The sequence below is a fragment of the Bacillus rossius genome, chromosome 2 (assembly GCF_032445375.1).
Source record: "Bacillus rossius redtenbacheri isolate Brsri chromosome 2, Brsri_v3, whole genome shotgun sequence".
In the NCBI taxonomy this organism is placed as follows: domain Eukaryota; kingdom Metazoa; phylum Arthropoda; class Insecta; order Phasmatodea; family Bacillidae; genus Bacillus; species Bacillus rossius.
The window spans coordinates 74,415,816-74,443,377 of record NC_086331.1 but is presented as its reverse complement, the minus strand read 5'-3'; the positions used below and the strand labels follow the sequence as shown (position 1 = coordinate 74,443,377).

Here is a 27,562-nt window from a genome sequence, read left to right as displayed (position 1 = left end):
TCATTCCCGCTTATTTTCTCACCCAACTAGCTGCTGTTGTATGGACACTTTTACTTGTATTTCATTAAAATTTGACGCCGTCCCCGCTACCTCCGATTATATAGACGTGATTTTGTTAGGTTCGTGTTCTCAGGGAAGGTTCGGCCTTGTGGCTAGAGGTAGGGGTCAACGCAGTAGGGCCCCCCGAGCTGTTGTGGCCACTCGGGACGCCTGAATAATAACACAAAACCTCTTCAGATAGTTGGTGATTTTAATACAGCACAGCCCAATACATGGTGCTGCCCGTTCTGGCCGTAACGGTTTGCCCGACGCGACTAGTCACACGCGCAGCTCACTTCCTCAGTGGCGGCTCACGATTCTTATGCGCGTGAGGGGCAGACTCATATACGTGACGCGAAAGTTACAAAAGACACTGACATGGCACACGATATTTTGAAGCACAATACACTACACTAATACCTAGCTCTGGATAAACTGGGCTAGCAACACGTAGGCCCGTGTCTCCGGCGACTCTACGTGGTGACTAGGTGTGTCCCAGGGACTGAATCGTTATTAAGTTTGGTGGCGCACTGCCGTACGACGGTGATACATAAGCCCTGACATGACGAATTACACTTAGGCGAACAACTATTCCACTAACACATTACACTTGATAAACTGGGCTAGCAACACGTAGGCCCGTGTCTCCGGCGACTCTACGTGGTGTCTAGGTGTGTCCCAGGGACTGAATCGTTATTAAGTTGGATGGCACGTGTCGCCTGCTGGCTGCCCCGTGCGGGCCAAAACTAAGTAGCCTGTAGGCTAGGTTGGGCGTGAAGCGCCGACGTAAAAACACATACTCTCCCCACAGTACTTACGTATGACGTAAAACACTAATCTCGGAGCACTGATTGAATTAAGTTAAGTACCTCATGGTAAATTTAGGCCGACCGCGGAACTATACAAAAGGTTGAAAAGAAATTACACTATGGAAAACTACATGTCGGTGAATGCAAAGGTTGAAGGTTCCGCGTTGCGCGCAGGCTGCCGGCCTGGTTGAGCTCTCGAAGGACACTGCAGGTGTCGCCGCGCACGACCCCCCTCCCCCGCCGGCCCTCCCGCGGAAACGTGTGAATTTCGCGGGAAACTGAACCGGCCAGGTTCGGGACAAATCGCACATTGAAACATGATTTTGCAAAGACTTAATTATTAATTAATAAAAAATAATGTTTAATAAAATCCTGTGGAAAAACATAATTATAACAATTTGTTGTAGTGCGGCGGAAGGATATGCCACACCCGGCCGGATCCTTGCGCCGGTGTAGCACTCGTTGTATGGCGTTCGCCTCGTCGCACGAACTGCACTTTGCTGCGCGCACGGGCGCGTTCGGTGCACACGCTTTTGCGAGACGTTGATGAGGCATAGCGGTCTATGCGACAGAGGAGCATTGGCGGTCGGCGTCAAATTGTTCCTATACTTTAAAGTGAATGTGTTAATTTTTGCTGTGTTTAGAAATTGGCAATTTTGTTTTATTTTGAATTAAGTGTATTTACTGTTACAAACCTCAACCTGAGCCTTTAAGCTAACTTCACCTCAGTCACATTATCTCTTTAAAATAATTTTTTAACGAGATATTAGACCAGGTATGCTTGTTTCGTACAGCCTGGCAAGTATAGGCTTACTGACAAGGATCTGCTACACAAATATTTACATTCACGAAAAATGGTATTACTTTAAAAACTTAAATAATAATAATTGAACACGTAGGCAGAATTTTAATATTTCTAGGCCTTTCTTGCAAATCACCAGAGCTACTTGCTTACTCAGAGATGCTGCTTTAACATAAGTCAGTACCATCTATTGTCAGGAAATTATGAGTCTATATTCCAGAAAATTCCAGACAATACTTACAGAGTAGCAGCTATTGTGAAATAAGGAGAACAATGACTTATAAGAAAGATTGATTGGGTAAGCCAAAATAATTTTAGTTACATTAAGTCTCTGAATTGAAATATTTTAAAATTTATTTTAGGTGTTATTAATTTGGATTTGTAGGTAAAAGTTCCGAAATGCATATCCTAGTTTTGATACCTCATTCCTGGCACATTTTGTACGCAATGCTTGCTGTTTTAATTTAGTGTATCAACAATACCTGAACATAAGCAAAACTGGTATAGCAATCAAATAATGATCGTAAGTTGAATAGAAGATGTTTTCTGGTTTAAGGACCATAATATTCCAAAACTACAGTAACTTCTTTTAGTCAAATATATTAACCTGCACTTCCGTACATACAGATTCAATTGGAGGAAAATATACAATAACAATTACATATTCCAGCAGGAAATAAAATAGTATTAATTCAATTACTGCATTTATTTCCCATTCGCCATTGCTGATATTTAAACTATTACACTTCGGAAACGGAAACAAAAGCGGCCGCTTTATTTTAGATAACTCTGATTGGCTGATCCCATCCAACATCCAATAACCAACATATTTTAGAACCAGTCCTATACGTAAAATATTTGAAGGAAACTCTAGACATTCAATCTCTCAAATAAACATGGCTGCGATAGTGACGTTTAACGTGACGTCACAACCCTCAAATATATTGGATCCAACATATTGGATGGTGTTGGAAGCTAAAATTTGACAGTGTGACAGGGCCTTAAGAAAAGACGTACCATCTTAACTTTGCCTCAAATAAAGAGGATAAATAAATAAATAAAAAAACAAATATGTTTTAAATCATGTCACACCTTAAAAACTTTGTAAAGGCTTTGTAATACTCTCAAGTTTTTGTCTGTAATATATTTGATTAATTATTTATTTGTGCTTTTTAATCAATCTAACATTAATAAATTGTAATCACAATAATTTTTTTGTATAATAAAATTAATTTACAGAGTTTGGGTATGGACGCCATTTCTGTTTCGCTAGGCAAGCATTTACAACTTGACGCCGACCGCCAATGCTCCTCTATGTCGCATAGACCGCTATGCCTCATCAACGTCTCCTAGAGGCGTGTGCACCGAACGCGCTCGTGCGCGCAGCAACGTGTAGTTCGTGCAACGAGGCGAATGCCATGCAACGAGTGCTACGCCGGCGGAAGGATCCGGCCGGGTGAGGCATATCCCTCCGCCGCACTACAACAAATTAATTTATGTATATTTTTCCACAGGTTTTTATTAAACATTATTTTTCATCAATTAATATTCAGTCCTGTCAAAATTATGTCTCACTGTGCGTTTTGTCCGGAACCTGGCCGGTTCAGTTTCCCGCGAAATTCACATGTTTCCGCGGTAGGGTTGGCGGGGGAGGGGTTCGCGCGCGGCGACACAGTCAGTGTCCTTCAGGAGCTCCGACAGGCCGGCAGCCTGCGCGCAACGCGGAACCATCAACCTTTGCTTTCACCGACATGTAGTTTCAATAGTTTAATATTTTCATAATCGTTTACGTACAATTCCGCGGCCGGCCTCAATCTACCATGAGGTATTTCACTTAATTAAATCAGTGCTCCAAGATGAGTGTTCTACATAATACGTAAGTACTGTGGGAAGCTACGAGACTTTACGTCGGCGCTTCACGCCCCAACTTAGCTTACCAGCTACTTAGTTTTGGCCTGCACGGGGCAGCCAGAAGGCGACACGTGCCACCGAACGTGCTAACGAATCAGTCCCTGGGACATATCTAGGTATCACGTAGAATCGCCGGAGACACGGGCCTACGTGCCACTAGCCCAGTTTATTAAGTGTTAGGTAATAGTGAAGTGTATTGTTCGTCAAGATATCGTTCGTCATGTTAGAGCAGTGGTTCTTAACCGGTGGTCCGCGGACCACTGGTGGTCCCTGGAGGCATTCCAAGTGGTCCGCGAAGCCATCCTAATAATATGTTACGTAATGAGTAGAGTCGAAACAACGCGAGCCGCGCGTGGCACGAGTGCGAAGGCGAAATGCGGTGCAAGAGGGCGGGGGTGGCGGTTTCGTTCCATTCGTTCTTTGTTTTATCGGCGCGGGTTGCCGATCGTCACTTGTAGCGTCGACGATGTAATGAGCGGTAGGGATTTGTAACGTGGCCTTGAGAGAGTGACGAGTACCTACCTACTACAGTACTTGGTTTAATTTTTAAAGTTCGTCAGCAAAAAGCAAATTTCCTTAGTGCACGAAGGTAGTTATAGTAAATAACTACTCCAGATATAAATACTACGTAGGTAAGTAAAATAAATACCGTATTATCTATTTGTTTGGTTTAGGTATGCCACACAACTAACTAATTGCGGATTACTAATTTTACTTTATTTTCGTCACATTGTAAATCTGCTAGGTTTCTTATTAGGTACCTACTGTTGTTTTTAATCATTTTTATAAAACAGAAAATAATGTACATTTCAGTACTTTTGTAGGTTAGGTTAACCATTTTAGTGAGCAATTAAAAACGAGCCTTATTTGACTTGCATTGTTTGTTTTTTTCGGGTTAAACCTTAAAATACGATTCCACCGGTGTGCTGCACTGTGCTGCACAGTATTTTGGTGGAATCGTACCATTACAACTTAATGTTTCAAAGCAGTTATTCTTAACCAATTGAGAGGCAAAGTCGGGAATACATAATAATGTCATTTCGGTGACAATGCAATTGTTTGGTATAATTGAGCAGATTATGATGTATATGTAAGTATAGGTACCTACTTAATAATACCGACGTATTTGGGCTCATTTGATACATCTTGAGTAGTAGATACTTTTACCGTCATTCCCACAGCTGGCCATAGACCTCACAAATAAAAGCTTGTCAAAACAACAGATTTTTACTATCCATAAGATAAGGTATACGTGTAATTCATAAGGTATACATAAGATTATACCTGTCTGTATTATCACTAAAACTTTGTTTTCAGGAAAATGCCACCAAAAAGAAAATATGACGACGACTATATTAAGCTGGGATTTACTTCAATAGAAATGAATGGAGAAACTAGACCGCAATGCGTTTTATGTGCAACTGTTCTTTCTAACGACGCTTTAAAACCGGCAAAGTTGGAATGTCATTTGAAGACCGTGCATCCGAAGTTCTGTAACCATTCGCGAGAATTCTTTTGAAGGCAAACTAACAAATCTTAAAAAAATGAAACTTGGACCCAGTGGAACAAGTTATTCAACATCTGAAAAAACATTATCTGCATCATTTGAAGTTTCAAAATTGATTGCGAAATTGAAAAATGCACACACAATCGGCGAATCTTTAATAAATCCCTGTATGCTCAAAGTTGCAGAGGAGCTTTTAGGCGTGGAAGCTCAAAAGAAAATTCGTGAAATACCACTTTCTAATGACACAGTTAAGTCACGCATTCAAAAATGTCAACTGATACTGAAGACCAAGTTATTGACAAGATTAAAAACAGCCCTTATTTTGCATTACAGTGTGATGAGTCTACCGATGTTTCGCAATGCTGTCAATTACTTGTATTTATTCGATTTTTGGAGGACAATAAAATGTTTAAAGAAGAGTTATTATTTTCTCATGAACTTAAAACGACGTCGCAAGGTGCAGATGTTATGAATGCTATAAGTCAATATATGGAGGAACATGGACTTATGTGGGAAAGGCTTGCCGGATTTTGTACTGACGGTGCTCATACTATGCTTGGTTCTCGCTCTGGTCTTGCAGCATTGATAAAAACCAAATATCCCTCCTCAATTACGACGCACTGCGTTATTCACCGTCAAGCATTGGCTGCCAAAATGCTCCCGGAATGTTTCACTATGGCTCTGAAAACTGCTATAAAAGTAGTTAACTTCATTAAAAAGAGCGCACTCAATACTCGTCTATTCAAACAGTTGTGTTCTGACATGAACTCTGAACACGAAACTCTGCTTTTCCACACAGAAGTTCGTTGGCTTTCCAAAGGAAACATGCTGTGGAGGCTGTACGAACTAAGAGAGGAAGTACAAATATTCTTAACTAACAAGGAAAACAAAGAGTTGCTAGATCAGTTCTGCGAGCCCGAATATAAGGTATGTTTTGCTTATTTGGTCGACTTTTTTGCGCAAATAAATAAATTGAACCTTCAACTTCATGGGTCAGGAAATTTGAAGTTGCAAGGCATGAGCAACATATTTGCATATGAAGATAAAATCAGGGTATTTATTGCTAAAATCGAGCTATGAATCAATAAGGTCGAAAGAAAAAACTTTTCTGCATTTGATACGCTCAACCAAATTATTGACGGACTAGGTGCAGATATTAAAGAAGAAATTCAGAAGAACATGATCCATTTGACTAATTTAAAAAGTGAATTCAATCGCTATTTTCCTGACTGTGAGGACAAAAGTATTTAGAAACTGATCCGGAATCCTTTAATTGTCAACGTTTCCGAAGTATCTGATGAAATTCAAGAAGAAGTGATTGAAATGCAACACTACACGAACTTAAAAGATACATTCGAATCAGGAATAAATCTTGAAGATTATTGGAGCCAAAAAGCAATTTATTTTCCAAAGCTTCGAGACATTGCTATACGTTACCTAACTTAATTTTCATCGACGTATCTATGCGAGCAGGGATTTTCGACGCTTCTGATTATTAAAAACAAGCATCGAAATCGGTTGGATGCCACTGCCGACATGCGTTTAGCTTTGAGTAGCACTGAACCAAGAATTCAGAAGTTAGTAAAGAGTATGCAGCCACAAAAATCACATTAAATTAAAATCTGTAACTTTTAGATTTTTGCCAAATAATTAAGAAATGAGTGCTAATTATAAAATTGTGCTTGTTTTCTTTATCAAACAACCCTTAATTTAGGTTTTTAGGTAAACCAACTGGGTGGTCCCCGGCAAGACATACATTTAGTAAAATGGTCCCTCATAACTAAAAGGTTAAGAACCAGTGTGTTAGAGTGTATTTTTGTAACTGTCGCATCACGTGTACAAGTCCGCCCCTCACGCGCATTAAAATTGTGAGCCACCACTGAGGAAGTGAGCTGCGCGTGTGACTAGTCGCGTCGGGAAAACCGTTACGGCCAGAACGGGCAGCACCCTTATAGGGCTGTGCAGTAATAAATTCATCAAATATCTTCCAGAAACCTTGTGTTATTCTTCAGGCGTCCCGAGTGGCCATAACAGCTCGGGGGGCCCTACTGCGTTAACCCCTACCTCTAGCCACAAGGCCGAACCTTCCCTGAGATCTCGAACCCAAGCAAAGATCACGTAAAAATCATAGGAGGTAGCGGGGATGGCATCAAACTTATTTTAGAACCCATACTATATGCAAAATATTTAATGGAAACTGAATTCATCCAACTTGTTACACAAACATTGCTCTTATAGTGACATATTCGGTGATGTTGACGTCGACCCAAGTGCCGCCCTGGCTTCCTACAGGCTGTTATGACGCACCGATGCCCCTCCTGCCAGTTATACGTGTGCAAGGCAGTAAACCCATGAAGGGGGAGGGGGGGCAGGCCAGGAGCCGGCGCGCGGCGCAGAAGTCGACCGCGAGCGAGCGCAGTGAGTGGTTGTGCGAGTTTGTGAGGCGGAGTTGGGAGGACATGGGCACATGGCTCGAACCCCTCTACCCCAGAGCAGTTGGAGCACCTAGTACGCCACAGGGGCTCAGCCTGGATAACGAAAAGTGGAGCCCAACTAGTGTGGCCACAATCTTTACCCAGTGCAACCGACAAAAGTGCATAATTGCAGTGGCATATAGAGTCGTAGGATGGGTCGTTAACCATGCAGGAATCAGGGTGGCGTGGTGCAGAAGCAAGCGCGACAGGGTGGCGTGACAACTGGCGATAACGCATCGCATCCTACGCCAGGATCGGATCGCACTGTGAGACAGCGAGCCACGGGAGGAGTGTCATTCAATAGTGTCGAGTGTCGCCGCGTCCTCGCATATGAACTTATCGCGCGGGGGATAATATTCGAGCTCGCCGACGGGCTCTGCGGTATTGGGTGAAAAGTGTCACAATGGACTCCGATGTGAAAGGGCCGGAAGGGGAAGGCAGGTGCGAGTGGTGCGGACTGGTTTTTACCGCAAAACCGGAAGGTGCGAAAACCAAGGACAGTGAAGTGTGCACCTGTCCGTGGAACACGACAGCGAAGCAGACAGGGACACGGGAAAGTCATTAAACAATGCCATGGTTTTTCACCAATAGTGATGCGATTGACGGAGAGCGCGATCTTGTTGCAGGAATTTTCGGGGAAAGTGCACGAGTGTCCGCGGTCGTTCCTAGCTGCATGTCGGGACAGATTGGCGAGGGCGCCGCAGGACAGTTGGGTGTCCAGAGTGAGTGGACAACTGCGGGGTCGCGCACGGACTTGGTGAACGGACACCGGAGATTACCTCACGGACTGGGAGGAATTTGTGCAGACATTTGAGAGGCATTTCGACGGGCCCAGGCATGGGCAGGCTGTCATCAGCAGCTGTACTGCACGTCACAGGCGGACGGTGAAAGCATCGAAGTCTTTATTCACAGTAAACTGCGTCTCTATCGCCGTTTGGACACTGGGATGCCGCCGAGCGAGATACTGTCACTCATCTGCGAGCAGCTGTCACCGGACTTGAGACCATTCCTGCGGGGCACAACCGAATTGGAGCTGTCCGAGTTTGTCGAGCGGGCAAGGGAGATTGAAGGCGACTCCCGAGACACAAGCGCGTGTTCAGTGGCAGGTGGCACCAGAGGATGCCTTGGTGGTGGTGCCCTACGTGCTTCAGCCTCCCCCACATCACTCAAGGCCGCAACTCGAGGCCAGACCCAACCAAGTGGCACGGCTGGACGAGCACCGCGTGGACAGAAGCACGAGTAACAGCAGGCCACTGCGGTGTTTCTATTGCCCCTCGCAGCAATACCAAAAGCACACAGACTGTCCGACACGGGAGCAGGTATGGATGAAGATAGAGGTTGAAGGACGCCTGCCAGGAAACTTCCGGTAGGGGGCTGTGATCTAGCCGGCCACTGTCCCCAACACACCCGTCCGACTGACCAGCACCAGCCACCACCGGTGAACCGAGGGAAAGGTTGCCGACTAGCAACTCCATCCAGACTCATAGCGGATAGGAATGACCAGCCAGCGGGCATCAGCAGCGTTCCAGTGCCGGCGGCCACCTGCATCACATCACCGGCTGGCACGGCCGGACCCACCCGGTCACCCGATGCCCCAACAGCCCCTGCGACGAGTGGAGGTGCACCTGCCCGCCTTGGATGGCTAGGTGACGATGCAGCCACGCTGCTCCGAGTCCCGATGCTCCTGAACGGGCACCCCGTATATGCCCTGGTGGACACGGCGGCGAGTCACTCGTACATCTCCGCCCATCTGGTGCCAGAGGGGGACCTGGAGCCATACGAGGGGATCGTCCCACTGTCCACTGAGGGGACCAGCATGCCCATCACCGGGCGCGCCCAGGTAACCATTGATGTACTTGACCAGTCTATTCAGACGAGCATCCTGGTCGTCTGAGGACTACGAGATGAGCTGATCCTGGGCCTACCATGGTTGGTCCAGGAGGATGCCACCATCGACATGTGGCAAGATAGGCTGCACGTGGGTCGCCAGGGCCATCGCACAGTGTATGGCTTGGGTCGAGCGGTTCCTGCCCTTCCCTCCAATCTGGTCCGACTGGAATACATTGCCAATGACATGCCCCCTGAGTAAATCATCCTGTTTGAGGACGTGCTGTCGCAGCATCCCCAAGTCTTTGCCTCCACAGACATGCTGAGACGAACGACGATGGCAGAGCACTCTATCCCGACCTGGCCCCATCAACCTGTCTTCGTGAAGCCCCATAGTTTTGGACCTGTCGAGCAAAAAGCCATACAGGAGCAGATTGCGGAAATGCTCAGGGATGGGGTGATAGAGCCTAGTGAATCCCCCTATAAAAGCCGAGTGGTTGTGGCCACTAAGAAAGACGGACCTATCCGCTTCTGTGAGAACTTTAAGCCCATAAACTCGGTAACTATCCCTGCACCCCCACCCCTCATAAACATTGCAGATGCTCTTGCAGGGCTGGTGGATGCCACCATTTTCACATCATAGGACCTAAAGAGCGGCTACTGGCAGGTCCCAGTCAAACACGAGGACTGCCCCAAAACAACCTTCACCGCCCTGGATAGTCGCAGATTCCAGTTCTGCACCATGCCGTTCAGGCTGATGGACGCCCCCACAACGTTTCAGACCATGATGGTCCTCATCCTGGATGGGTTCGTGGGTGAATTCGTCATGGCCTACCTGGACGATGTGATTGTCTGGTCCAAGTTGTGGGAGGACCACGTGCGACACCTCGCCATGGTCCTCGAGCGGGAGGCCAGGCATGGCCTAACATGTGCGCCCCATAAGTGCCGCATCGGGGCGGCGGAGCTCCAATAATTGGGACATATCGTCAATGCGGAGGGCTGCTGGCCACTGCCAGAGCACTTAGACCTGATGGAGAATAAACCTGCCCCACGCACAAGGAAGGAATTGCAGCACCTCATGGGCCTCTTGAATTGGCTGCGCTCCTTCATCCCAGACTTCGCGATGGTGACTGTCCCTATCACAGACCTACTCTCGCCCAAGACGAAGTACAGGTGGACTGCCGAGGCAGACCGCGCCCTGGCTGCCATCAAGCGCCTGTTCTGGGAGACTCATGTCCCCTCACGTATAGTGCCAGGGGAGCCCCTGTACCTGCTGACGGATGCCAGCAAGGTGGGCATGGTGGCGGTGCTATACCCGGTCGACCTCGACGGGGATAGGAGAGTGTTGGAGTACATTTGCTCCAAATTCGGGCAGGCTGCGAGGAATTATGACATAAACGAGCAGGAATGCTTGGCGGTAGTGTGGGCGGTCAGTCGCTACAGGCACTACCTCGAAGGCAAGGAGTTCTCCCTAAGGACAGACAACCAATGCATCAGATGGCTGAATACCATGCAGGGGCGTAAGTCCACATTTACTAGGTGAGCCATGACCCTCCAAAACTACGCATTCCAAGTTGAGCATGTGCTTGGGAAGGCGAACCAGCTTGCTGATGAGCTTTCCCGGCACCTGACCCGACAAATGTGTACGAGGATGAAGGGTCCTGGGAGGACCTGGTTCCCCCTCAGGGACATTCCTCCTCCATAGTGGAGTCGTCCGGGTGTGCAGCCCTGTATACAGTGACACACCAGTCCAAAAACCCCAGTCCCAAACAAGTAGACACCCTAGCCGACCTCATCAGTGCGGTTCAGCAGGTGCAGCGGGAAGATGTTGCCACCAAGGACGCTGTGGATGTGTGTGGCACCCAGGTGTTGCTGTACCAGAGGGTGGTCGATGGGGTCCTGTAGAGTAGGGCACCTGTAGACATGGAGTCGTGGCGAATCTATGTTCTGGTTGTGGCTCGAGCTGCCATCCTCACGTACTTCCACAAACACCAGCTCGCAGGGAACCCCGTCTTGGAGCAGATTGCAGAGGCGCTGCGCACCAAATTCCACTGGCCGGGGTGACCCGGGACGTCAGGCAGTACATGGGGAGGTTTCTTCACTGTCAGCACTGCAAGGCAAGGAGGTCGGTTGGCGAGGAGCAGCAGCATCCCAGACGACCCCAGTACCCCTTCCACACCATAGCACAAGACATTATGAGTCCTTATCCCCGGAGCAGCAAAAGGAAAAGGTTCCTCGTGGTTGTAAGGGAAGCAGGAGCAGGCCAGGCTGCGGCAGGAAACCTACCTCCACCAGCACACGCCAAAGACGGGCAGGCCGCCGCCCGCGCTGACGCCCGCGAGCAGGTGTATGTGCGCCAACATCCCCTGTCATCAGGCACCAAGAAGTTCTGCGCGGGGTTGGCGCCAAAATGGGCGGGGCCGCGACTGGTTCTGCGTCAGGCTGGACCTACATCCTACCTTGTACAGATGCCAAGCAGTAGACCGGCAAAGATACACAGGGACGACCTGCGATGCGTGATGGACACGGAGGTGGACACAGGGCTGTCCAGACGGGAGGTCAAGCCACCAACTGTACCAACGACGTCTCATTTTGCAGAAACCAGGGCTCCAAAATCGCATAGGGGATGACGTCCACAGGCCCCTAGAGAGGCAGGGGACTCCCAAATGGACCCGTCGTCCACTGGTACTGACATTGCAGAACACATGGACTTGTCGGACTCTGCCCTAGTTGACACTCCACCGGATTTGACACCACCTGATGCAACAACGGACTCGACGCCCACGGCTGTGGGAGTGGGAATGCCCAGTAGGGCCAGAGGGGAGGGGGCATGTCAGGGGCCTCATGCCCAGGACTTTTGGCAGGGCCTGGAAGCGACCGTGGACTACCTGGAGACGGGATGATGAGGAGGGGCCGAAAGCAACGGGGGCGGCGGGAGTATAGGTAGCCATCAGTAGCGGAGCCCAGGGACAGTGAGTGTGAAGGGCGGGTAGCTGAGGTGCCTCTTCGCCTTCAGAGCCCCTGGACGGGAACGAACGAGTCCTGGGTGACTGTCGTGGAGCCGGACTCGGAGGATGAAGGGGAGGAGTCCAAGGAAGGACAGGGCCTCTCGCGTCCAATCTTTGAGAATGGCATTGACATCTCCGAGTGCCACCTGTCGGATGGCGAGACGAATCTAAGGGACGAGGAGGGCTACCACCCGAAGCCAGGGAGGCAGCAGGCCGTAAGCGAGTGTATCGCTGACGACCCAACCCCCACACTGTTTGACTTTTATCCGCAGGCGACCCCCTCCCCTAGGGCGTGGCCACCGTCTATTGTCCTCAACTCGCAGGCAGCACCCACAAGGTTGACGCTGACTGCCAATGCTCCTCTATGTCGCATAGACAGCTATGCCTCATCAACGTCTCACAAGGTGTGTGCACCGAACGCGCTTGTGCGTGCACTGGAGTGTAGGAAGTGCAACGGGGCGAACTCCAGGTAACAAGTGCTATGTCGGCGGAAGGATCAGGCCGGGTGTGGCATATCCCTCTGCCGAACTACAACAAATGTAATGTATGTATTTTTTTCCACAGGAGATTATTAGACATTATTTACATTATCAAAATTATGTTTCACTGTGTGCCTTATCCCGAACCTGGCCGGTTCAGTTTCCCGCGAAAATCACACGTTTCCACGGGAGGGCTGGCGGGAGAGGGGGGTCGCGCGCTGTGAGTGCGGCAGTATTCTTCCGGAGCTCAGAGAGGCCAGCAGCCTCCGCAAAACACGGGACCAGCAACTTTCATTTTCACTGATATGTAGTTTTCAATAGTCGTAATCTTTCGCAAACCTTTTCTTTCAGTTCCATGGTCCATGTGGTATTTAACTTAAATTATTCAGTGCTCCAAGACGAGTGTTCGTTGTAATATGTAAGTACTGTGGGTGATCTACGAGATGTTACGTCGGTGCTTCACGCGATAACTTAGCCAACCAGCTAACTAGTTTCATCCCGCACGGGAGGCCAGTAGGCAACATGTGCACTCAAACTTACTAACGAGTCAATGTCTGGGACAAGTCTAAGAGTCAGGTAGAGTCGCCGGAGTTAAGGGCCTACGTGTCATTAGCCCAGTGTAATATGTAATGTGTAATTGTGAAGTGTTTTATTAGTCACGTTATAGTATGTCATGTTAGGGTTTGTTCTGTAACCACCGCATCGTGTTCAAGTGTATGATCTTACCGCGTAATAAAATCGTGAGCCGCCACTGAGAGAGTGGTCGCACGTGGGACGATTCAATTCGGGACAACCGTTACGGCCAGGGTGGGCAGCACTATGTATAGGGCTGTGCCGTAATAAATTCATCAGACATCAATCAGTATTTTCGTGTTCTCTTTCAGGCATCCCGAGTGGCCATAACATCTCGGGGGGCCCTACTGCGTTGAACCGCTACCTCTAGCCACAAGGCCGAACCTACCCTGAGATTCCGAAAAATACTAAAATCACGTAAAATTCAATAGAGGTAGTGGGGATGGCTTCAAGGTCAGCGGGGAGTGAATCCGACCCTTCAGGATGTCCCTTAATGTCACTATTATGTGTGTCCACCCTAACCATGCCAGTATGCCACGACAAGCCGAGACCCAGGTGCAGTGTTATGAACTTGTTACCCTCCTGGGAGCAGTGTGAAGTAGGCACCCCAGATCCGACTCCCACAGTGTTCGACGAGTACCCACATGCGGCGTGTTGTGCCTAACTGAGAGACGTCGGTGCGCATAGCAGCATCGCGGGAGGGGGGGCATTTGACGTCGACCCAAGTACCGCCCTGGCTTCCTACAGGCCGTTATTACGCACCGACACCCCTCCTGCCAGTTATGCATGTGCGGGGCAGTGTAGCCATGGAGGGATGGAGACTAGGAGAGTTGGCCGAGGGGGGGGGGAGGTTGGCAAGGAGCGGGCGCGCGGCGCAGGAGTCGGCCACGAGCGAGCAGAGCGAGTGTTTGTGCGAGTGTGCGAGGTGGAGTTGGGAGGACACAGCCACATGGCTCGAACCCCTCTACCCCAGAGCAGCTGGAGCAGCTAGTATGCTACAGGGGCACAGCACGACGACGACGACAAGGTCATAACCCCCAACTTTATTCGACACAACATATTTGAAGGTGTTGGAAGCGAAAATGTTACTGTATTATAGGGCTTAAGAAATCTAGCACAGAAAACTGAACAAGACCAATGACCAAAATAGCCATTAAAATCCATATTGAAAACAATAGTTAAAACAGCCAGTGCTCTGCAAAACTCCCCATTTGCTTTTATTTTAAAAATACAATTGGTTGCATTATATGGGACAATTGCTCCCAGGAACAAAGTTCCTTGCCACATTTCAAATTTATATCTAATTTTTTAAATGTTTATCTTCAAAATTAAAAATATTTTGTTACATTTACATTTTCAAATCACTAATGCATTCAATGGCTTAATAAATTTAAAATTTTTAAGTTTAAATACGGTTAGATATTTTGTCATGTCCACCATTTTGGCCTCGGCTGGTATGATAGCACAAGCCCCAAGTGCGCCACCCATCCTACATAATCTATGGGGAGGAAAGTTAGTTCGCCACCCGCCCCTAGATGGCAGACTAAGAGGAATGTAAATTAAGGAAACTTTGTCTACCTGCCCAGCCTAATTCAGGACAAATATGTAAAGACCCAGTATTGTAACAAGAAGCCTTTACATTATACAAGTGAATGTCAATATTATTGTAATTCGAATATGTATGCACAGGAAGGGTACAGAGGTGACCTCCCTGATGAATATGTACATACCTTGTATATTTACTCTGGCTGAGCTAAGCCAGGCAGAGAGCTATTGTCAGGATTTCTGGGCAAATAAAAGTGACAGAATATGTGAGCAGTATTGATTCGACAGCGACCTCTCTGGAGGACCGCTCCTACCCCTACCTCTCCCTGCTCTTGGGCAGCGACCCCATCTCGGGGACCGCTCCTGCTCTCTCCCCCCCCCTCTCTACCTGATCTCTCCCTGCTCTTGGGTAGCGACCCCAACTTGGGGACCGCTCCCGCTCCTCACCTCTGCCCGATCTCCCCCTGCTCTTGGGCAGCGACCCCTGTTCGGGGACTGCTCATGCTCCTCCTCTCTGCCTGGGACAAGTCAATATGGCGCCCAACGTGGGGCCAGTCAGCTTGGATAACCTGAGGACCACGCCCTGCCTCTACGAGAGCTATCAGCACAGCCAGAGCCACATCCACTTCCAGGAGTGCAGAAAACACCTGGTGGCGCCCAACCCAACTGAAGGATGTCTTCTGGATCCTGTGCCGCACCTCTCTGCAGTGCACCGGATGGACCCAGCATTCCCTGTGTATGCTGCAATGCCCAGTTTCACCTACAATGCCTTGGTATCGTGGAACAAGTCAGTGAACAGGCATATATCCACATATGCCAGCCCTGCAGACAACTTCTGGTAGAGAAGAAGCCAACAGTTCCAGCTCCCCGGCGCTGCTTCGCGCCGAACTGCCCGGAGACAGCCCTAGTCATCGTAACCTGCCAGGCCTGCCATCGCGACTACCATCTCGCCTGTCTAGGCTGGGAAGATACACCAATGGACCTTGCTGGGATGTCGTTTACCTGTGCCCAGTGTAGAGTGAATCCCACTTTACCTTCAAGTACAGGATCTGCAAGTGTACCTCGGCCCTTTAGAGGGCAGGATCATGAGGACCTTGTGCAATCTGTCCACCAATGGGAGCAAGCCCTACGGGCACATGCAATCCACCCCACCGAATGGGTGGAACAGGTAGGTCCATTACTACTTGGGGAAGCCTCTAGATGGTGGAATAACCATGAAGGGCTGTATGACACCTGGGAAGAGTTCACAGGGGGCTTCCTGAACCATTTTGGAAACCAATCAAGACTGGCCAAGCTTACTGCCCAATTATATGGTACCAAACAAAAAGAAGGAGAGGATGTCGAAAGTTTCTTACCACAGAAAATGAAACTTTATAAGAGGCTACACCCAGGGAGAGACCCAAATGAATTTCTTCCTACCTTGTTGGAGCTGGTGCGGCCCAACCTACGGCCATTTCTACGGCATCCGCCTCCCGAGAATTTATCCGAACTTATGGTTCGAGCCACTGCCGTGCAGCGAGACTGTCTCGAAACTAGGGGCACTGTAACAAGTAAACCTTGTTCACCACCCACCCTGGTACAAGAATATGCTACCCCCAACAAAAGGTTGCCGAAGTGTTGGCACTGCCCTGAACAACACTTTCATCAAGACTGCCCAGTGCTCCGCTGCCAACAGTCTGAAAGGAACAGCAACACAGTAGACCCCTGGAGGGAAAGAGTGGTGCCAACGAGCCCTACCCCTACACCGAAGGTAGAAGACCTCAACTCCCAAGCTCGGCTCGAAGGTAGACCGACTCCGAGCCTTATGTGTGTACAGCACCACCCACAACAAGAACTGCCAAGAGTCAAGGTGCAACTGGACTCACAGCCCATTCAGGCTCTTATCGACTCAGCCGCCACCACTAATTATGTGCGCGAGAGTGTTGTGCAGATAATAGGGACCCCTATTAATTCCCAACCCCAAATGGCACAGCTTGCCACCCAGGGATCCACCATGACCTTACTGGGCAATGCTGTGGTACAATGCTGCATAGCCGATGTGGAGATGGAGATCCCATGTCTAGTCGCAAAGGACCTTCGAGAAGAACTTGTGCTGGGCCAAGATTGGCTCACGCAGCAGCAGGCGATATTGGACTTTGAAGATCAAACTATACACTTCGGACGAACGTCCCGCCGTACCCTTGACTGGGGCACCAAAGGAATGGGTGACCGGAATGCCCCTAATCAAAGTGGTGTTAACCCTAATCCTGGAATCTGCACTGAACAACACAGAGACCAACCTATGGTTGTGTTGACACAAGGGGACCAGAGACCTCAAGAAACTCCTTCCCTTCGCTCTGCCACAACCAAGCTAAGCCAAAATAACTCGGGCAGTGGTTTTCAGTGGTGCCAGAAAGGAGGAACCCCAAAGGGGACATCGACCATGCAGTCATGGAGACAGCCGCTGAGCGGCGCCCTCTCAAAGGCAAGATGCCACTGGAAGAAAGAGCCTTTTCCAGACCGAGGAATATGGTTTCTCCAGAACAGGATTCACCTGCAGCCATGGAGACGGAAAACAGATCTGTCCAAAAACCCCGAACCCCAGGAACTTAATAGCCCCTCTCCACCAGGACAACTACCTCCAGGACCCTACGACCATGGGAACGGCTGGGCAGACCAGCCCGCTACCGACTAACCTCCGCGAAGTGTAGTGGCCAGTGTAGAGGAGCCAGCCCTGGGACTGAAGCCCAGCGTGCTGACTCCTGGCATGTGCAACGATCCCAGCCAAGGCCACAGAGGGAGGGGGGCGATTTGTCATGTCCACCATTTTGGCCTCGGCTGGTATGATAGCACAAGCCCCAAGTGCGCCACCCATCCTACATAATCTATGGGGAGGAAAGTTAGTTCGCCACCCGCCCCTAGATGGCAGACTAAGAGGAATGTAAATTAAGGAAACTTTGTCTACCTGCCCAGCCTAATTCAGGACAAATATGTAAAGACCCAGTATTGTAACAAGAAGCCTTTACATTATACAAGTGAATGTCAATATTATTGTAATTCGAATATGTATGCACAGGAAGGGTACAGAGGTGCCCTCCCTGATGAATATGTACATACCTTGTATATTTACTCTGGCTGAGCTAAGCCAGGCAGAAAGCTCTTCCCAGGATTTCTGGGCAAATAAAAGTGACAGAATTCTTGAGCAGTATTGATTCGGCAGCGACCTCTCTGGAGGACCGCTCCTACCCCTACCTCTCCCTGCTCTTGGGCAGCGACCTCTACTCGGGAACCGCTCCCACTCTCCCCCCCCCCCCCTGCCCTTGGGCAGCGACCCCATCTCGGGAACCGCTCCCGCTCTCTCCCCCCCCCCTCTACCTGATCTCTCCCTGCTTTTGGGCAGCGACCCCAACTTGGGGACCGCTCCCGCTCCTCACCTCTGCCCGATCTCCCCCTGCTCTTGGGCAGCGACCCCTGTTCGGGGACCGCTCCCGCTCCTCCTCTTTGCCTGCGACAAGTCAATGTCACACAGGAGAATTGCTCTTGGGAACAATGTCCCTCAATATTTTATCAAAATTTTCAAGATCACACATCCACACACACACACTCACACAGACATATATTTTATATATAAATAAAATTATACATTTTTGCAACACAAACCCATCCAATTTTTTATTTTATTTTAGTATTTTATTTGAAATGCAACCCGTTACGCATCGTTTATGAGTCTTTAATATTTCAAGCGTAAACCAAAATTAACAGTTAGTTAACTTAGCCACGTTATAAAAGGAAATTCAGCCTAAGTACTGTAAAGTAGAATTTCCGATACTGTTTGTGAACGTGCCATTGTGATTAGTGTGTACAGTTTTAGTTAGCAGTACCGGAAAGGGGCGGAGGAATATATAACAACATTTAACGTGGAAAACTTTTGGTAGACGTGAATGTTATTAAATATTTGAGGAATTCCATCTTTTATGTGCCTTTAATTAAAACTTGTTAGTGCTGTTATTGATAAGTATATTCTCATTTCTAGTAAAAGTGAATCACTTACGAAACATGATTCCTAGTGTCGTTTGGAATAGTGAGGTTTTGGGATGAAAATGAAGTCCGGCGTTAAAATATCTTTTGAAAAAAATCCGCTGTAGTGTTTGACTTGAATCTATGTTTCAAAACAACTTTTTCTACTATCGTGTGTTATCCATAAGAGGTTATATCTGTTAAAACTTCGTGTATGTTCGTGCAAGACAAAGTTGGCGCCAGTTTGGTTAGGCCTATTCACTCTTTGTCGGTTATAATACATTACTGAGACACTATTACACTTGTTTTAAAAATGCTTATCCTTGAGATGTAGTGTGTTTATAATAAGAAATAGTGTGCTTGTGAACACTTATATAGTTGAATCCAAATGTACAATGGATATAAAAACTTTACAGAAAAGTAATACATTTAATTCATTTACAAGTGGAAGCCACAAAATTGGAACCTGGTTTGCAACCTTTGGCGATAGACGAAGGAAAAGCTCAATGAAAGCATCTAAGAGTCTTACTCTAGGTAAGTTTTTTTGTTAATGATTTTACAAAATGGTTGGTATTACTTTTTGTTATTGGTTACTGCTATATTTAATTAGTTAATTCATAGCCCAGGGAACCGATTTTTATATTCTGCTTTAAAGATGTTTTACAAAAAGTAATCGGTAATCCTAAAGGAGAGCCACGTTTCAGAGAAAAAAAATATTTAATATCACAAAATCCTTATTTAAAATTCCTAACATGTTTTTGAATCATTTGTTTAAAGGACATTGTGACATTTCAAGTAGGGGACTTGTCTATATCTCAATTCCATACCGTATTTTGGGGTGAAGTGATACAGTTTTAAACTTCAAAGACAGTGTAACACAGTGTAAAATATGTTTAGACTATGTTTGTTGGTACTAGTCTTTCAATAAAACTTTCCTGGGTAAATATGTAGAGTCGCGGTATATGCGAAAAAAAAATGCTAAAAATCCGAAAATCCGGTAAATATGTATTGTACGGATTAGCGCCAAAAAAATCGTACAAATATGAAATAACTTTAATTATATGCTATCTTACGTCCTCTTTTCAGAACCGCCTGCGGAGATAAAAAATTCCAATTACTTTTGGAGATATCGAATTTTTTAATATTCATTTTTTGGCGATTTTTTTTAAAAAAAATTTTAAAAATCCGAAAATACCTTTATTCTGTGCTCTTTAACTTCCTCTTTTCATTAAACCCGGCGGAGATCAGAAATTCCAAATACTTTAGGAGAAATGGAATTTTTTAATTTTCATGTTGTGCACTGATGCGGCGTTAAGCGGGAAACCTACGATTCACACATCCTTCTGGACATACCCGAATACTCACATTGGCAAGCCTTCTTTTCTTAAAATTAGCAAGAAGTAATTAAAAATACTTTAAAACATTGTAGATGGTTGGTTATATTAGATAAGTATAGCTACATTAAAAAAACTGTAAAATCATTTTATGGTTGCTTAGCAAATAACATTTTAATATGTAGCTATCCAGTGCTAGGAAACCGTTTACATGATTTCACAGTATTTTTAATGTAGCTATCCTAAACAAATCAACCATCCACAATGTTTTGAAGTATTTATAATGTAGCTAACATAACCTAATTGACCATTAGTTTTCATGAGTTGCATATTTATTTACAATAAACAAACAAACAAAAAACCGAAGATGCACGATCGGGCGTTTGCCTCTCGTCTGTTGAAAGAAGGCTTGCCAACGTGAGTATTCGGGTATGTCCAGAAGGATGAGTGAATCGTAGGCTTCCCGCGTTTTTACCATTGTTGCTTGTTTAGAAGTATTATTTTTTTTTCGCGACGTAGTTGAACGACTACATCACGTAAAAAGAAAATTACGTGAGTTCCTACTGTTCATCCTTTTTCCCGGTTTGTTAGGTCAGGTCAGCTACATTATAAATACTTTAAAACTAAACAACCATTAAAATTAATTTTTATTATTTTTAATGTCCGTTCAGTTTCAAAGTATTTATACTGTAGCTGACCTGACCTAATCTACCTTTGTCCCGTTTTGTTAGGTCAGGTCAGTTACATTATAAATACTTAAAACTATACAAGTAAAATTAATTGATATTATTTTTAATTTCCGTTTATTTTGAAGTATTTATCATGTAACTAACCTTACCTAATGTAAAATTTCTGTTATTTAGGCATTCACTCACACACGGCAAAATATAAAATGGCGTCTGTTGAATGATTAGATAGGGCTTGTATTGCAAAATAAGAACGGCGATATCTCCAAAAGTAATTGGAATTTTTAATCTCCGCAGGCGGTTTTGAAAAGAGGACGTAAAAGAGCATATAATGAAAGTTATTTCATATTTGTACAATTTTTTTGGCACTAATCCGTACAATACATATTTACCGAAAATACTTTTATTCTATGCTCTTTCACTTCCTCTTTTCAAATCAACCGGCGGAGATAAGAAATTCCAAATACTTTGGGAGATATTAAATTTTTTAATTTTCATCACAATACCACCGTATTCATGCTGCGATTACCATTGTTTCTTGTTTACGAGTTTCTATTATGTTTCTTATTGGACAATTTTGTCACGTGACAGTTTTGTGATTGGCCAGTATTCAAATGAACCATTACGTGATTATTTATTTATTTATTAATGTTCCGTCGGAGGTATCGCGACGTAGGTGAACAACTACATCATTTCCTTCTAATGGCAAAGGAAATGTACCCGCCTCCAACTTAGGTGGGGTTTTAAAGTTTCTAATTTTAAAGTCTTATTTTTTATTTGGATATTGTTGCGCAAGTAATAAGTTACAAAAAAATTTTTACGTGAGTTGTTAATGTTCATCATTTGTCCGGGTTTGTTAGGTCAGGTCAGTTACATTATAAATACTTTAAAACTAAAGAACCATTGAAATTAAATCATATTATTTTTAATGTACGCTTAGTTTGAAAGTATTCATAATGTAACTGACCTGACCTAATCGACCATTTTAGTTCCTACTGTTCATCCTTTGTCCCGGTTTGTTTGGTCAGCTCAGTTACATTATAAATATTTTAAAACTAAACAGCCATTAAAATTAATTCACATTATTTTTTATGTCCGCTTAGTTTGAAAGTAGGTATTAATAATGTAACTGACCTGACCTAATCGACGATTTTATTTATTACGCATTCACGAACACACTGCAAAATAACAAAAATGGCGTCGTTCGAATGGTTGTACAGGTGTTGTATTGCTAAATTAAAAAATTTGATATCTCCTGAAGTATTTGGAATTTCTTATCTCCACCGGTTTTAATGAAAAGAGGAAGTGAAAGAGCATATAATAAAAGTAATTTCAGATTTTTAGAATTTTTTTTTTTCCGCAAATACAGCTACTCTACAAGTTCAAAATTAAAAAATTTGATATCTCCTAAAGTATTTGGAATTTCTTATCTCCGCCGGTTGATTTGAAAAGAGGAAGTGAAAGAGCATAGAATAAAAGTATTTTTGGATTTTTAGCATTTTTTTTCGCATATACCGCTACTCTACATATTTAATTACCCTTTCCTGTGTTTTCCCATTATGAGTTAATTTTTTTAATTTAAATTTTACTTTTTAAAACAATAAAAATAGAGTGTATCACTTGAACCCATGTTTTGGGGTGAAGTGATACAGACAAAAGTAATGCATTGTGTATCACTACTGTGGAATGCTGGGGTGAAGAGAGACTATTTTTATAGTTTATTATTACTTTACTGAGTATGAGAGAGTAAAATAGGCATGTTTAAGCATATGTTAGCATAACTGCTGGCTCTTATAGCACATTTTTGTTTCTCATAATTAAAAGATTAAGGAATACATGAAGTTTGATAGGTATCAAACAAAAAATAATAGTAATCAGTACCTACTCAAAATACCTACTATATATCACACATATTAAAATTGACCAATCTGAACACAGTGTTGACAATCCAAATACCAAAACAGAAATAATCTGACTAAATGTTATAAGGAAACTGCAAACGTCCATAAAAAAGCACATTTGGTTGAGGTAGCTTGGAAATGACTTCATGAGGATAAACTACACTTTTTTCTGCTATGTCTGGCCACACAAATGTGTCCTTGTGATTCCTATAATATTTTAGAAATTTTACTTTCACTGACTGTTCTTGCAGTGTTGTTGTGGTTTGCCATCACATCCAAAACCTGAGCAGCATAGTGTTTTTCCTTGTTTGTTTTTGAATCTTTCAATTTGACTTAGAGGAAATCTCCCTCTCTTATATGCATGTAATCTGGTAATACACTAGTGTCATTTTCTTGTTCTTTATGAACATCAGAGCCAGATAGATCATCAGGATCTGATTCACTGCTAGAGTCCTTGTTTGTCACACTTCTGCCTGGCTTCATTTGAAGTTTCCCACTCCTTTTGGTTCTCAGTTGCTGTCTGTTCTTTCCATAACGCATCTCCTGAAGAATAGAAATGAGGCTCTTTTCCATAGCATTTTCAATGGGATTTGCATCCACACCCTCATTAGGCAGCTGCTTGAGAACTTCATTGCGGTCCAAAGGAACAATGCCTGATTTCCTGAATCCACTTTTCATGTTTTCTGTAGCAGTGTTCTGAATACTGTCTACAAACTTCTTGAGAAGACAAGGAGGTGGACTTTGCTTAAACTTACACGGTTTCCCTGGTTTCGCCAAGATTGGAGAAGTTTTCTCCACTCAGATTTTAGCGGCCGAAAAAAGGCCACATCTAATGGCTGCGCATAGTGTGTTGAATATTTTGGTAAAGTTGTAAAAGTTATATTGTTCTCAAAACATGATCTTAAGACTGCTTCAGAGAAATGGCTGCTAAGAATATATCCAATTAATACCCTGGGGCCAGGCTGTTTTCGAAGATAAGGTAGTGAGATAGTAAAAAACCACTCCTCAAAATTTTTTTGATCGAACCACCCATTTTCGTACATCCATTTTCGTACATCTTGTCCCTGTGGGGCCTCCATTTCTCCAAGAGTCATATCGATTTTCTGCTTTATGAACTACGTAAATGGGAAGAAGAGTTCCTTTTCCGCTACAGGAAAACATCAGTGATGTTGATGACTTTGTATAGTCTGTTATGTTCTCTGGGTGATTTTTACCTCTCCTGCAAATAATCTTCTTACTCCCTGGGTCATCAGTAAGATTAGTCTCATCAAAATTTACAACACTCATAGGATGTACACCACTCATTGTTATTTCAAGGTTATTGAAATACTCGTTTAATGTGTCTGTAGATACAGCTGCCTGTGCTCTCTTGATATTTTCTGACATTCTTGCAGTTAATTTGTTTTTATTCCTTCGCAAAAATGAAACAACCCAGTCATATCCAGGAAGGTTGTTCTTGAACTTACGAATATGCCTTCCCAAAGAATCCAAATACCCTTTCACAAAAAATCGTAGATCCATATATGTCTTTGGAAATCCCCATTCTCCAAGAATGATCAGTTTCTCTGAAACAAAAAAAATATGAATTAGGTAGGTACAGATGAAGTCAAGCCCTATCTTTGAAATAATTATAGTCCATAAGATCAAACACTTAGCCTTACCTTTCAAAATAGTTTCTTCAACATCACTTAACGTTGTCTGTCCTCCATATTTTCTCTGTTTAATGTTTTTAAATTTTCTGTAAATCTTCATCTTATCAATGTTGTATTTTTTAGCTGCTTCTCTGAATGAAATTTTCTGTTTTTCACTTCTTGAACAGCCTTTTCCAGATTTTCTAAATTGACAGGTACATAAGGCTTTGACCCCGGTGGTATTTTGTAGTGTCTCGGCATTATTTCGCTCTGGAACAAAGACAAATAATTTATAAAATAAACTAAAAATACTTGTTGGGATGAAGTGAGACAGTGTATCACTTCACCACTTAAAGTGTTCATAAAACAAATAATACCTTAATATTCAAAAATAAATTTACGGAACAAAATATAAATATCAAGTAATGTTGCTAAACAATGTATCTTACCTGGCTACAGTAGTTATTTTTTGTAGTAAATACAGCAAATATGTTAGATCCAATGTCAACTAAATAAAACACATAAACAGAACTCTGATTATAACCTCTCTACTGGGCAAGAAAAAGGTGGGAACACCAAGCTGATTTTCCAAAGATATAGAACATGCTTTGATGAATACAGTGCATTGTTGTTTTGTGATTGTAGAGACATCTGTGCTTGGGAAATTTTTTTTCTCATAAAATTGAAAGTTTTGTATCACTTCACCCTCCTGTATCACTTAACCCCAAAATACGGTACCAATGCTGATTATATTGTCAATATGGCGTTGGTTACCTCGTTACCACTGCCATATTCTTATGGGATGTACTGGAATATGGGGGTTTTGGGGGGGAACTATAAACATTTTTTTCACTTATTTAATTTTTGAATTCTAAACTTTTTGCAGGTTGTAGACTAGACAATAATGCCCCTGCTCTAGTTTATTTTGCAATATAATTCATTATTTCATTATTTAAAAAATTATGTCTGTAGATGTGGTGTGAAATTACATGGTGTGCTCTTGATTTTATAAAACTTCATGAAGCCGTAAAACAAAAGTTAGGTGAAAAGTGGTAAATTATGAGAAACAAAATACTGGTATCGCAAAATAGACCAGATCAGACGGGACTGTAGTCTACCCCTTGATACAGGGAAAAATTGATCCCAAAGAGTCTCAATTTTAACTATTGGAAAACCGGTAGACTATATAACATACCAAACCTGACCGGTTAGAATTTTAGTCTAAATTATGATAATCAAGACCTACAACAAATATTGTATTAAAATAAATAGGACAGTCATCAAAATGAGCTACATGTTATTCAACACATTCTAGCGGCAGCGCTTGATCCTACTTGCGTTAGTGCATTTGTGATAAGGGTATTTTGGCCATTTAGAATGTAAAATTTTTCCAAATTCTCTGCAGTTGTGGTTATTTATTATGGCTAGAAAAGTTTGTGCAATGTTTGGTTGCAGTAATTACAATGTTTCTTACCGCTCTGAGTTTAACTTCTTTTGGCGTGTTGGTGTTGAAGTTGTCTGTGTGTGGCGGTATTAACCTAAATATATTTGCTTACATTAACACCGGTGGACATATTAAGTGTATTGGTGTGCCAAATAAATCACTATGATAGCAAAAATATTTTTGAACACATCTTATAAGGGTCATTCTCACGAAAGTGGCATATTTGGTTCATTGATTTTACTCAACAAGTAGCTCCTAAAATTTAAAAAAAAATTCAGTTGTGTACATGGTCATGGTAGACTCATTCCAATTAGTAGCCAAAATCGAACGTCATATTTATTATATGTAAAAATTATTTCTTAATTTATAGCTCCATGGTAATGTATCAGTTATCCATGGTAATGTTCAATAAAATTAAAAAAAAAAAAAATACATATAGTAAATGTTATAAGTTATTAAATATATAAATGCAACATGCGAACAATGTACAATGTGTATATATATATAAAAATAATAAAAATATTTTAGAAAAATACATTTAAGGTTACCATGGTACATATTACAAAATGTAATACATATTACAAAATGTAATACATATTACTAAGCCTACCATTACTCTTCGTGCTATATTGTACACACAAATGCACTGTATTTTAAAATAAAATAAAAATAACAAACATGGTCTATCTGAAGCCATAACATCTCTTAAATAACTACGTATTTCATAATTGCTAAATCAATGTTGTGTAATATCTGATACTAAACAATGTTTCTATAGATTTTAAAAGTCAAACTTGAACTGGCTTCCACGGCTATCACATGGATTAGGTGGACTGATTTTCCGTATAATATCAGAATATGGGTAGGTATGAATGTCTTCACGGTGTGGCCATCTGAAATAGTTTTTGATGCCAGAAGGTTCCATGGCATTCACTTTCACAAAACTTGATACTTCATCCTTGATAATATCAACAACTTCTCCTGTATTTAGTGGCATTCATTATCTTATAGTGTTCTATATTTTACAATTTTAACAGATATTATTGGACAGAACTTGTTCCTTTCCTCCAGGTGTATTCCTACTATTTAAAAATTACCATACAATAAACATTTACTTGATAAATTTCATATTTACCCATTTCAGCAGTTGTAGAAGCAGCCTTCACAACATTTTGTTTGCTTAGATTACCGGTTTAGTTTGCCTTATTTTTTACAATACCTTCAAAATTTTTTGAAATGTTCACATGGCCAAGGTTGTAATGATTACAGTCTCCATTAGATTCAAAACAACTTAAAGACTTGAGTTTCAGGACTCTAGGATAACTTGCAGTCCATCTGATTTGGTGTACTTTCATAGTACCTTTGAAGGTAGCCAATGTAGTCATACACTCTTCATTTTCAGTTTTCATTCGCATAATTTCATGTTCACTTATGCTCCTTATGTATATCCCTGTAATGTTATCCTTCAAAGCTCGGGCAAAACTTTCAAACAATTCCATGTCTTTGTTCTGAGCTACCATTCGGTCTGCTGTCCTCTTCAAAGTCGCACCTACACCATCAGGTGCACCCTTGCCGTGCCCAGCTTCAGTGTAGTTC

The 27,562-nt window shown here is 43.8% G+C and overlaps 1 protein-coding gene across 1 annotated transcript in view; it reads left to right on the top strand.

The window, feature by feature from the left end:
- The first annotated feature begins 18,671 nt into the window (after nt 1-18,671).
- Nucleotides 18,672-27,562, top strand: part of LOC134529375 (cyclin-dependent kinase 17-like) — a 223,353-nt gene continuing 214,462 nt past the window's right edge. Inside the window, exon 1 of the mRNA XM_063363372.1 lies at nt 18,672-19,504. Within this exon, the coding sequence (XP_063219442.1) occupies nt 19,366-19,504 (139 nt within the window). The 5' untranslated portion in view covers nt 18,672-19,365. The remainder of the gene's footprint in view (nt 19,505-27,562) is intronic.